This window comes from Euphorbia lathyris, chromosome 2, assembly GCF_963576675.1.
Source record: "Euphorbia lathyris chromosome 2, ddEupLath1.1, whole genome shotgun sequence".
NCBI classification, from domain to species: domain Eukaryota; kingdom Viridiplantae; phylum Streptophyta; class Magnoliopsida; order Malpighiales; family Euphorbiaceae; genus Euphorbia; species Euphorbia lathyris.
The window spans coordinates 103,249,815-103,263,129 of NC_088911.1; the positions used below are offsets into that span (position 1 = coordinate 103,249,815).

At 40.2% G+C, this 13,315-nt stretch overlaps 1 protein-coding gene across 10 annotated transcripts in view; it reads right to left on the reverse strand.

Annotated features, from left to right (window-relative positions):
* LOC136219223 (uncharacterized) overlaps window positions 1–13,315 on the reverse strand; it is a 35,265-nt gene that overhangs the window by 7,628 nt on the left and 14,322 nt on the right. For 2 of the 10 annotated variants that reach the window (XM_066006521.1, XM_066006520.1), the window contains exons 3-5: window positions 2,033–2,261; window positions 1,778–1,960; window positions 948–1,686 (exon numbers count right to left, since the gene is read on the reverse strand). The exons of 7 other annotated variants lie outside the window; for them this stretch is intronic. In XM_066006521.1, coding sequence (XP_065862593.1) covers window positions 1,048–1,686; window positions 1,778–1,960; window positions 2,033–2,212 — 1,002 coding nt within the window. In that variant the 5' untranslated portion in view covers window positions 2,213–2,261 and the 3' untranslated portion in view covers window positions 948–1,047. Of the gene's footprint in view, window positions 1–947; window positions 1,687–1,777; window positions 1,961–2,032; window positions 2,262–2,313; window positions 5,266–13,315 lie in introns of those variants that run through there. One more of the 10 variants, XM_066006519.1, reaches the window with a different exon arrangement.

The window sequence follows — 13,315 nt, forward strand, 5'->3', positions numbered from 1 at the left end:
CCCAGTCGAGATATTGGTTCCAAGTGACAGAGTTGCATTCTATTGCGAGGAGGACAACGGTCAGAGATTAAGAGAAAGCCTTGATCAAGTGGAAGATAAGAGGGACAAGGCATATGTGCATATGGCGGCTTATAAGCAGCGGATCGCAGCTTATCATGACAAAAACGCCAAACTTGTAGAATTGAATGTGGGAGATCTCGTGCTCCGCAAGGCCGACAAAATCCAGTCAAAAGAAGGGAAGGGCAAGCTAGGGCTCACCTGGACTGGTCCATACCGCATAGTGGACAAGATTGGGTTCGCCACATTTAAAATCCAGGACATGGACGGAAATACACTGCCACGCACTTGGAATCTCCAAAATCTCCGCAAGTACTTCGCCAGAAAATAGAATGTAAACAAGGTCTTGAATACTCTTTTTCCTTTAATAAGCTTTTTTCCCACGTGGTTTTTCTTGTTAAAGGTTTTAACGAGGCTCACATATAAGACCCTTTGGCTGTAATAAAGCATATTGTCTATCAAATAAAAAGCAATTGTTCTATTGTCCATATTCTTTTTAAGTATTTTTTGCAGCAATATAAATATTCCAGTCTCAAGAAGAGGGGGGGCATCAAACGCTCTCCACATTAAAAAGTACTGCTATCTCATAGCTACTTTTTCTCCTCAAAGATAGGAGAACAATCTCATGGGCGGATCCATCTGTGAACGATCCCCATTCGAGATAGAGTTAAAACGTTCCTTGGACGCAAGGTCTTTACACTCTCTTACTCCCTTCCCAAAGAAGGGTTCACAAGACCTACAGGCGGATCACTTCACCTTAAAGATAGGTAGCAAGTTGATCCCTAAAGGCAGCTTTACTTCCTCTAAAGGAATAAAACAGCTTCAAACCTTCACAAAGGTTCGCACAATGGAGTATGGCTGGCCACCTACTCCAAAATAAATCCAAAAAGCCTATATATATATTTACTTGCGCAAACGTAAAGGTAAAATAAATAGCAAACATAAGGATTAAAAATTGTACTTCAAGTTTTACAAACGAAAAATAAAACATCAAGTAACAACATGAGCATTCTCCTCAATATTCTTCTCGCCAGAAGCACCTGCTTGAGAAGCTTCCTTCTCGACAGCCCCAGATACGTCCACCAAGGAGACCTCCTTTTCCACGGAAGGTGTTCCCCCAGGAAGAGGGGTGCCATCGGTTATCGGCTCCTCACCAGACTTCGGAGGCACTTCCTCGAGGTCCACTAGCTTGACGTTGGTGGCAGGTTTGCATTCTTCAACGGGTCCCTTCATCCATTTCCGAACATAGTCACGGAGGTAGTCCTCGATGTCCGGGATTTTGTTAAATTTAAGAACATCTTCTGGGTCTGGAACGGCGAACTGCGGATCTGTGAAATCGATCTCAAGATACGCCAACGAGACATACGACATGATCAGTTCACCGTAAAAGAAAGCTTGCTCATCAGCCATGTACTCAGCTTCTTCTACAGCATTCTCATGCTCCTTGGAATCTGCCTCAATCTTCTCATTTAGCTTCTTTATCTCGGCGTCCTTAAGGGCCATGGCGGACGTGGCGGATGCGATATTCGCCCTGGCATCAACTATTTCTTTCTCCAACCTTTCTATGGTAGCCTTATCCGCCACGCCTTGAAGGAGCTCAGCTTCCATAGCACGTATGCGAGTATACATCTGTCAAAGACAAACAGTTTTGTCAAAATGAAGGAACAAATATATAACTTTTTCTAAAAACAGGGAGAGTCATTCTAGCAAAGGGATCTACCGTAAGAAGCTCCGTCTTTCCCCTTTGAGCATGGATTGATCCCGGAATCTGGTTCTGATTTCTCTGTACCTCGCCCAGCTGACCTAGAGCCTCATCTAGGTCATTGATAACAGATTCATTCTCTAAAGATCCCTGGACACCATACTTGGCGGACCAGTATCTGCCTAGGTCAGGCTTCACCATCTGCACGAAAATGTAAGGATCAAAACTTAGATTCCAAACATAGCTAACAGATAAGAGATAAAGACAACCTACTTGTCCCATCTCCACCACGGGCATGGCGGATCTCATAGCATCCGCCATAATCTTCGGACCACCCGAAGCTGCAGGTTTCCTCCTTTTTAGAGGCGGATCGGCCGCTGTCTCCGCCGGATGTTTCCCAATATCCTTTTGGGGATTCGCCATTTGAGCTTTCTTACGAGCCTCATCCTCCATCAGCTTCCTACGCTTCTCTGCAAGAGCGTGATTAGCCTTAGATAAACCCCTGCCAAGGAAAACAACAAAGTAATCAAAGTTCAAAAAGAAAACGAAGTTACCTTGGTCAAATTGAGTAATCTTCGAGTAAATGAACTTGTCCCCATCCTTGCGAATCAGGGGAATATCGCTCATCATGAAATCTAGGGCATCAGCATATGTCCAGGCATCCGCCTTGACACTTTTCATGAGCTCCGCCACCACCTCATCACTATTCGTCAGAATACGCATATCTCCCGCCATATGTAAAGGTTTGGGATTCCAATATGTTGGGAAGCCTAGAGATTCGCCCTCATTTATCTTCACGTAGAAGAATTTTTGATCCCAGCAATGGACGTTGGACATTTTGCCACTAAACGGCGAGTACACTCTAAATTTTGCAAAAGTGAGAAAAGACTCAGACTTACGCTTTGATGGTTTATGAAAGGCTCTGAAGATACGGGGAGTGTACACTACTCCTAAGTTCGAGGCCAGATAGCAATCTAAAGCTATGTCTAACCAGCCATTAGGATGCAATTGGCTAGCCGTAGTGTCAAAATAAGCAAGGATGTCCGCCATCATCTTGGGAAGAGGCAATCGAAATCCTCTTTCTACGTGACTATAGTACACTGTCAAGAATCCGCTTGGCGGACAGGCGGGTCGTTGATGAGCCTCCGCCAATTGGGTCTCATAGTTATTTATCCATGGGAATCTACTCGCCAGATCCGCTAGATCCGCGGCACTCATACGAGACGAAGTGGACTCCGCTCGAGGTTTCTTTTTCCTAGGTAGGGTAGAAGAAGGGGCCATCCACCCAGAAAAACGCCTAAAACCTACGGCCGGAGCGGTTTCAGTGATCAGAGTTGAGAGGTTTTGATTACTACTACCTAAACAAGTTCGACCGTGATTACACGCCGAGTCGAGCAACTCAGCTAAATCGGAGTTAACCGAACCTTCGGAGGAAGTAGAATTTTCCGACGAAGAAGAGGTCCAGCTAAATACAACCTCGGAAGGAGAGGACAAATTGAAAAATTCAGAGGTAGACCCAGAGGATGAAGAGGAACTTCTAAACATTCAAAACACAATATACAGAATGAAAAGATGAACTTACATGAAGAATAGAAGATTAAAAGATTCTGGAAATACTCCGAAGAAGCTCTGCACAGAAGATGCGAAAGAAAATGGAGAAGAAGAAAGAATGAGGAAGAAAGAGAAAAGGGAAACAGAAGAAGGCGTCTTCTCTCTCTCCTCGGGTGATGCACCTGCTACACGTGTCACTCCATGATTGGCATCGAACAGAGTGCTCATTAATGCAGGTAATCATGACGGCGCGCAAAGAATCTCAAAAGCCCTAAAGGACTTTAAAGGAACTTTGGGGGGGCTTCTGATAACATTGTGATATTATCCCAAGGATCAAAAGGGATATTTGATTAAAGAACGCCACGTGTTAGTCGCCTGACCCAGGAATTCCACGGCGTATCGAAGTAAAGAGATCCGACGGGCGAATCACCTAAAACTGGCCAAGAGTGACCCGCTAGCGAACCTATGAGGCGGATCTCCATAAGCTCTCAATGCGCCATGAGAACGGCAGAGCCGACCTTGTAATAAAGACCATTAATGAGCTATCAATTAGCTAACCGCCAACTTAAGGGTAACCAGTAACCGCCATTAATGGGGGCATTAATGGAGACTTTCTAGTTACTGAGAGTTACAACTTCACGACTATATATAGCCTATGTCTCAGGCTATCCAGGTACACATTCACTTACCCTTTGTCAATTCAGTTTGCTCTCTTGTTCTTCCTTACTGACTTTGGCATCAGAGCTTCCCCCCGTCGAACCCAACGACGCCCCCACAGGGACGGAAGTTAATCAGAATTTCTCCACTTGTCATCAAAAGTCAGCATGAGCAAGGCACACAGCAGAAGCTGAGAGGAACACAACTCAGCGTTACAAAAGAAATGTCTTCTTCAGGAAAGCTTGAAGGCGAAGCTGCGAAGTCAAGCTGAGCAAGATTCAAGACGCCGCCAAGTCAAGCTGAGTGATAATCAAGTCAACGTCCAATTATTCATCAACTTGTGATACAAAGTCTGACACATTTTAGAAGCCTTGGAAATCCATTTCATGGACCTTTTCGAGATGCATGGACCGTCTGACGTTTGGCAAGAAGACAAACCTGGCGTTAGAAGACGAACCTAGCGCAAGAAGACGAAACTGGCAACCCTGCCTCTTGCGCAAATCAGAAGACAGGATTGGCCTGTGATTCAGGAAGCTGACCACATGACGACGAAGACGACCGTTCCTCTCAACGGCTATGTCAGATTTTCAAATCATTGAAGCTTCAGAATTCAGTATAAATGGACAAGTTCATCACTTAGATCATTGCCGAACATACAAGAGAGAAACAGACAAGCAAAATCTTCACTAAATCAAAAATCCAAAAGAGAAGCTGTCTGAATAAAAAAGCAAGTTCTTAGACCAAATTCCAATCATTGTGTAAAAGTCTAGAGTGAATTGTATTCATCTAAAGTGTTCTTCATTCAGTGAGAACAATCTTGTATCAATTGTAAAGGTTAGAAGAGTGAAGCTGAGTACTCGGTTATAGTACTCAGTGGTAGAGAAACTCTGAGCACTCGGTTATAGTGTTCAGTGGTTGATAGGATTGAGTAGACGAATAGAGGACGGTACTCTTGCATACTCAGTTGCTATTGTAAGCGGTTTGTGCTCTACCTTTAAAAAGCTCAGTAGTGGATTGAAAAAGCCCGGAGGGATTCTGGGGACTGGACGTAGGCGGTGAGGCCGAACCAGGATAAGTCTGCTGAGTAATCTCTAACCCTTTCTCTTGATATATATGTATATGTATGTGTTGCTTGTTTAAATTGCTCAGTAAATAATTTGTACACGCCGACACTGAGTAATCAGAGTGCTGAGTTGGAAGCTAACCTAAAGTGTTACTTCTCAACTCACAATTGAAACAGCTCAAGTCAGTTTCTGATTAAAGATGTCCCACATCTCTTTCAGCCTTGCTGACCTAAAAGCTGAGTTAAATCATCAAACATTTAATTAAGTCAGCATTATTAAGCGAAAAAGTTATATTAGTTCCTAACCCCCCCCCCCCCTTGGAACTAATCCTACTATGTTACACGGGACCAACAAGTGGTATTAGAGCACAGTAGCTCACTATTTAAGATAAAACTATCTTGAGCTGATCCCTGTGAAAGGCTGAGAACAACACTCGTTTCCTTCCAGGAAATCAAACAACACAGATTCTCCCTGAGGGATTATCTATTAGTCGGCCTCCACTGTTCTTCGGGTCAAATTATACATTCTGGAAGAACATGATGAAAAACTTTATTCAGGCAACAAACATGAGTGCATGGCTAGCTATAGTCCAAGGCCCGTTTGTTCCCTATGAAACTATTGATGGTGTAAAGTCCGTCAAAAGTCAGGATAAATGGTCAGATGATGACCTTAAGAAATTACAAAATAATTCTTCGGCTATAAATATGCTTCACTGTGCGTTAGATGCTGCAGAGTACAACAAAATTTCAAGTTGTGAGTCAGCACAGGAAATCTGGAAGAAGCTAGAGCTGGCCTATGAAGGAACTAGCAAGGTCAAGGAGTCCAAAGTGAATCAGCATATGCGGCTATACGAGCTGTTCGAGATGAATGATAATGAAGACATCTCAGAGATGAATGCAAGATTCACTAACATCATAAATGAGCTTAAGAGACTCGGCAAGAACTTCACAGAAGAAGAACATGTGAAGAAAATCTTAAGAAGTCTCCCCAAGAGCTGGCAAGCTAAGAAGACAGCTGTGGAAGAAGCTCAGGAACTGACCACGTACAAATATGATGAGCTCATTGGATCTCTGCTGACCCACGAGATCTCCATGAAGAATTTTGAGGCCAAAGAAAAGACTGAGGACAAGAAGCAAAAATCTCTTGTCATGAAAGCTGACTCAACAGAAGCTGACTCATCAGACGATGAGGAGATGGCCATGTTCACAAGAAAAATGAAAAAGTTGTTTAAGAAAGATGATAAATACAGCAAAAGGCCATTCAAAAGAAGTGACAAATACAAAGCTGAGTCGAGCGACAACAGACACAAAAAGGACAGCTCAAAGCCAGTCACCTACTTTGAATGCCATCAAGCTGGACACATCAAATCAAGCTGTCCCACCTTAAAGAAAGACAATAAGGGAAGCAGAAAGGCAATGGTGGCCAAATGGAGTGATAGTGATGAGTCAACCTCGTCAGAAGCTGATGCCACCGAGTCAGCAAACATATGCTTCATGGCAGACGAATCTACTGACCTGTGCCATTCTGAGCAAGCTGACCAATCTGGTGAATCCCACCATGAGGAACACTCAACTGAGGTAACATCCCTATCTTTGCTCAGAAATGAAATGACCAATGCCCTGGGTGATCTCTATACACTGATCAAAAGGTGTAATAAGAAAGTAAGAGCACTCGGCAGGCGATGTGATAAGATTGAGGAGGTCAAACTCAGTGACCTTCGACATCTCCTTCAGGACAACACTAGGCAAAATGAAAATCTAAAAATCATGCATAGGTTTGTCTCTGAAGTCCAATCAGATTCCAAGAAACTGAGGAAAGATATCACATCAATACAGAACCAGCTGAGTACATCGGCTAAGAAGAGGTTCCATCCAAAAGCTGAGTACTCAGGTACCAGTCAGCAAAGGTGGAATACTCAGCGGAATGTCCAATGTGACTTCTGCGGAAAGAAAAGACATACCACAAAGGTATACTGGCATGCTCAGCACAAATGTGCTGACCAAAAATGGAAATACCCTCAAAGGGTAGCTTATTGTGACTTTTGTGGGAAAGATGGTCACACCATAAATGTATGTCGTCACAAAATCAAATATGATGCATCACCTGTTAGCTCTAACAAACAAGGACCCAAAAAGAATTGGGTACCTAAAGATAACTAGTTACATTGCAGGTGAGGCTGAGGTGAGCGGAGAAGTCAAAGATATGGTACATTGACAGCGCATGCTCGATGCATATGACTGGTGATGAAACTCAGTTCATCACACTTGTGCATAAACGAGGAGGAAATGTAAGTTTTGGAGACAACAAAAAGGGTAAGATAGTAGGGTCAGGTACCGTTGGTGGTAATCCTATTATCGAGTCAGTCTCCCTAGTCAGGGGTCTTAAATATAACCTATTGAGCGTAGCTCAGCTGTGTGAGAGCGGTAGGAAGGTTGTATTTGATGCCAATGAGTGTAGAATACTCGAGGGTAAAACAAATGAATTGATTTTAACTGCCCCTCGTGTTGAAAATGTTTTCATGCTTGACTTGGAAAAGACGTTTTCAAAGAATATATGCTTAGTGTCAAAGGAGGACAAATCCTGGCTATGGCATAGGAGACTTGGTCATGTAAGCATGGACCTCCTAGCCAAATTAGTAAGAAAGCAATTAGTTGAGGGATTACCCAAACTCAGGTTTGAGAAGGATCAACTGTGTAATGCTTGTCAGCAAGGTAAACAAACCAAAAAGTCTTTTCAAAGTAAAAATGTAGTCTCAACCAAGCGCCCATTAGAGTTACTACACTTGGATCTTTTCGGACCAGTCCAGCCGCTGAGCTTGGGTGGTAAGAGATTTTCCTTGGTCATTATAGATGACTTTTCTCGGTATACTTGGGTTATCCTGCTGAGTAGCAAGGATGAAGCTTTTGAGATGTTCTCAACACTGATTAGAAAACTTGAAAATGACAACGACCTAAAATTAGCTCACATCCGAAGTGATAATGGCGGAGAATTAAAAAACCAACAGTTTGATGAATTCTGTGAAGTCAGCGGCATTGCCCATAATTTTTCTGCTCCTAGAACTCCTCAACAAAATGGGTTAGTTGAAAGGAAGAACAGAACTTTAGTTGAAATAGCTAGGACAATGCTGAGTGAGAATAGGCTTCCAAAGTATTTCTGGGGTGAAGCTGTCAACACAGCTTGCTATATACTCAATAGGGCCTTAGTTAGACCTATACTTAAGAAAACCTCTTATGAACTTTGGAAAGGACGAAAACCCAACATTGGATATTTTCGTGCCTTCGGTTGCAAATGTTTTATTTTAAATACTAAAGACAACCTTGCTAAGTTTGATTCTAAAGCTGATGAAGCTATCTTTCTAGGGTACTCAACAAACAGTAAAGCATATAGGGTGTTCAATAAACGAACTCAGGTCGTAGAAGAGTCTGTACATATTAAGTTCGATGAAACTGACCCTGCAGGAAAGATAAGTCAGCCTACCGAAGATGACTCATGCTCAGCTTCCGCTGACCAAAATGGTGCAACTGAGTCACAACCTCAAGGGCTGACCAAAGGTAAGAACGAACCTGAAATTATCTTTGCTGACCAACATAATCCTGTAGAGATTGTTGAAACACCAACTCCTGAAAACTCAACACTACCAAAAGAAATCAAAATTCCAAGAGGACACTCAGAGAAGCCCATTCTTGATGCTGCTGAGAACACCCTGATGACCAGAAATCAACTCAGGAGATATCTCAGTAATGTTGCGTTCGTCTCAGTTCATGAACCGAAAAAGTTCTCAAAAGCTGAGCACGATGAATTCTGGATCAATGCTATGCAAGAGGAACTTGATCAATTCAAGAGAAACGAAGTATGAGATTTAGTGCCTAAACCGAAGAATCAAAAGACCATAGGAACAAAGTGGGTATTTCGCAATAAGCTAGATGAACATGGAAACGTAGTCAAGAACAAAGCCAGACTTGTAGCTGAAGATTACAGTCAGCAGGAAGGTATTGACTATGGTGAGACCTTTGCACCCGTAGCTAGATTAGAAGCAATAAGGATCTTGTGTGCATATGCTAGTTTTATGAACTTTAAATTGTTCCAAATGGATGTTAAAAGTGCATTTCTTAATGGAGTTATAAATGAGGAGGTTTATGTCAGTCAGCCTCCAGGGTTTGAGGATCCAAAATTTCCAAACCACGTTTATAAACTAAAAAAGGCTCTGTACGGCCTAAAGCAAGCACCACGTGCTTGGTACGAAAGGCTGACCAGCTTTCTGCTGACTAGGAACTATGTCAGAGGAAAAGCTGACACAACCTTATTTATTAAGAAAAAGGGTAAAGATACCCTGTTGGCACAAATATATGTAGATGATATTATCTTTGGTGCTACTAATGAGTCTATGTGCAAGGAATTTAGCAAACAGATGCAGACTGAGTTTGAAATGTCAATGATGGGAGAACTCAACTTCTTCCTTGGACTTCAAATCAAACAAGGCAAGAATGGCATATTCATTAGTCAGACTAAGTATGCTAAGGAGATATTGAAGAAATTTGATATGGAAAATAGTAAGCCAATATCTACCCCAATGGGTACTGACACGGTGCTCTGTGCTGATGAAAAAAGGTAAGTCAGTAGATAGCAAATTGTATCGAGGTATGATCGGCTCTCTACTCTATCTAACGGTAAGTAGGCCAGATATTCAGTACTCAGTATGTTACTGCGCAAGATATCAAGCTGACCATAAGGAATCTCATTACATAGCTGTAAAAGAATCCTTAGATATTTGCAAAGCTCAGTGAATGCAGGTTTATGGTATCCAAACACAAATGATTTCACTCATCGGATACACTGACGCTGACTATGGACGAGACAAGCTTGAGCGGAAAAGCACTTCAGGAGGATGTCAATTCCTTGGAAGATGTCTAGTGTCTTGGTTCAGTAAGAAGCAGTCGTCAGTTGCCCTGTCAACAACTGAAGCTGAGTACATTGCTGTTGGAAGCTGTGTTGCACAAGTCCTATGGATCAAGCAACAGCTGGATGATTATCGAGTTCAAACCCAAACAATTGAATTCAAATGTGACAACAAAAGTGCCATTGACTTATCTAAAAATCCAATCCAACACAGCAGGATGAAACATGTCAGCATAAGGCATCACTTCATCAGAGATCATGTACTCAAGGGTGAGATCAAGCTGACCTATGTTCCAACAGGTGAACAGCTTGCAGATATTTTCACGAAGCCATTGACTCGTGAACAGTTCAGTATACTAAGGGAAGCTATCGGTATGTCTAATCCTCTTCAATAAAAATCTGAGCTAAATGAATATTGAGTGGTTATAATATGCCAAGTGATCATTACATGTTGAGTAACTATCATATGCTGAGTAAAACTGAATGCTATGAAATCACTGTATGCTGAGTTGCTATATATATTGAGTGATTACTAAATGCTGAGTTACTTCACATGATATGAATCCCTTCTACGCTAAACTGAGCACTCAGAACTTCAAACGTTTAGTATCCTAGATGTTGAGTAAGACAACTTGCGAAAATTAATGCTTGCACGCGTATTTAAGTAGCCACCTACATTTGCTTATAATGATCCATTTGCCCCCTGAACATGTTTAAAGTGACCTATATTGCAATTTGTCTAAATCCATAAAAACAATCAAAACTTAAAAAGTAAAGGCGTAATTCGTGATTTTAAGTCTTTAAAATAAATTAACTTTTTATTTTCTACATAATTTATGACGTTTTTATAGATTTAGGGACTTAATCATGACACTTTAAGCAAATTTAGGTGACTAATGAGGTACCATATAAATTTAGGAAGGTCAATCAACCTTTTTGGACAAGTTCAGGGAGCAACTGATGTATTAAGCCTATTTTTGTATGTTCTTTTTGTTTTTTTTATTTAATCACATTTAACATTTTTAAGACAAATTTTATTTTTTATTTTATTTTTCCAAATGACAAACTTCTATATAATAGTGTGTTAATTACGTTTAAAATAAGTTTTTTTTGTCAACCATAATTCAAAAGAAAAAATAACTTGAACTTATCATAGTTAATGAATTGAGTTTTATTGATCTTCAACAAGTGAGATTAAAAAAAATAACATGTTAAGGCTGTAAAAATGACGAAATATATAAAAATGCCATGAGAGTTTATTATCCTTAAATTGGTGTTTAAGCATAAAAATGAAGAATCTATGAATTATGGTTGATATGTATATATTAAAAATTAGATAATAGAGACAAGAGAGAAAAGGACGACAAGAATAAAATAAAATAAAATATAAAAATAAATTTTAATATTTAAAGTAACAGTTTTTAAGTGCTAAAAGAAATTTCAGCTATGAAACTATAAAAATAATAAAGATCACATACCAAAAATAAATTGCACTTTCAGACTTCATTTGATCTTGGACTAATTTGTAAAAAGCGATCAAATTTTAAACTGAGTCGATACCTAAAAAAGTATTTTATTAAATTGACTTTTCATACCAACTTAAAGAACCAATTTGAACTTTTATTCAATTATTTTCTATCGCTTCTAATTCCAAACTACTTGTTAGCCCGTCACCATCTCCATGTCTTTCTAGTCTCTAACTTATATTCAAGAAAAGTATTAATTAAACTAAGATGATGTATTTTTATGTATTTTTTTATTATAACTTATAATATCTATCTCTATACAATATATAATAATGAAAGCTTTCAAAGAATTTGAGAGCAATTATTGAAAGCCTATTTTCACTCTTGTATTTTTTTCTAAAACCTACTCGTAGTTAATTTGTTTTGTTACAAAAAGAATTGTTTGTTAATTCTTTTAAACGAATAACAACTTTTATTTAAGATGTATCCAAATAATACTTACAAAAAAATCCTTCCAACCAATTAGGAAGCAAGAATGAAACGTAAGAACTAGCATACGAGCAATGATGTGCACGACCCCATCCGCTATCCTTGACACATAAGACACATAGAAGTTTGGTCTACTTTGTAACACATCTCTATAGTCCTGAATAAGTTGCCCGAACTCGGAGATATCAGGCCTTGTTGAATGAAGACTGTTAACTACGAGGTCTGCATCAGTTTCAAAGCAACCCCATTGATAATTGAGAGCATTTATCCATTGTAGGCTTTGCCGAAGGGCAAGGGCTTCTGCATTCCCCACCTTAGTAATACCGTCGCAGAACAAGTTATGCATTGCGATGAACCGACCAGCTGAATTACGAAGAATAGCCCCGAGCCAGCACTTGTCTGCTGCCTAGAAAATTGTTGCGTCCAAATTACATTTCCACGTTCCGCTCTCCCGAGGTCTCCATCGGATGGGCCTCATAACTTGCCGACTGGGTACGCCTATGTCTGTATTATCCGTAGGACAACTTTGTCTTCCAACTCACGTGATATTAGTTCTTATTCTTGGTAGGTGTAAGAAGTTGTCTTAGCAAAGTGGTACTAAGCATATGCCTTTCTCGTAAACAAAATAGGTATATAACAACTAGCTGAGACCAGGCGATGAGAGTTATCTAGTTTGGGGCTAGGTTCAAATCTTGCATGACTTCTCGTAAAGAACGGTAGCAAAGGAACTCAAAAATCGTGATTGAGGTGTGCCTTATAGAGAATAAAGGTGTTATCATCACTTACATTGTAGGCTTGAACATCGGGCCTAGACGCCTGTAATGTATAAGCTCTTTCGATCTGATATACTATGGAAATCTATGCCATGTCTTATGTGGTGATTATATGCTAACAACATCAATTGGGAGGTTTGCGATGATAATATTGGTTGAGTCTGGTGCCTAAAGCACCCCAATAATTCTCTTCATACATGCATAGCTTTTTCTTCGCATCCTCATATAATGTACTCAGATCAGAGTTTTTATTCTTGAAAACTTAAGAGAGAAAAAAAATTCATTCGTCTAATTAGCGATAGAAAAGCTCAAATTTTTTACATGAAAAGTTGTTGAAAGAAGAAACGTGTTGGAGAAAAGGACTGTGAAGCGAAAAACTAACATGGATATAATAAAGTTCTTTTACTTAAGGATTCAAATGCAAACGAATTGTTGTATTTCCGCTTTATATCCAAGAATCGCTCAATATGAAAAGGTTTTCTATGACTCTAACCGAGTCTATATAAATTTTCACAATTATAGGTAACTGTTAGTTTATATCAACGTCACACAAGCCTCGATCGACAAAAATTAAACCTTGAAATAAGAACAATGGACAGAAGTCACATCAATGTTCAGAATGTTAAAAGAGGGTGGGCATCTATTTTAGACCAAGTCCAA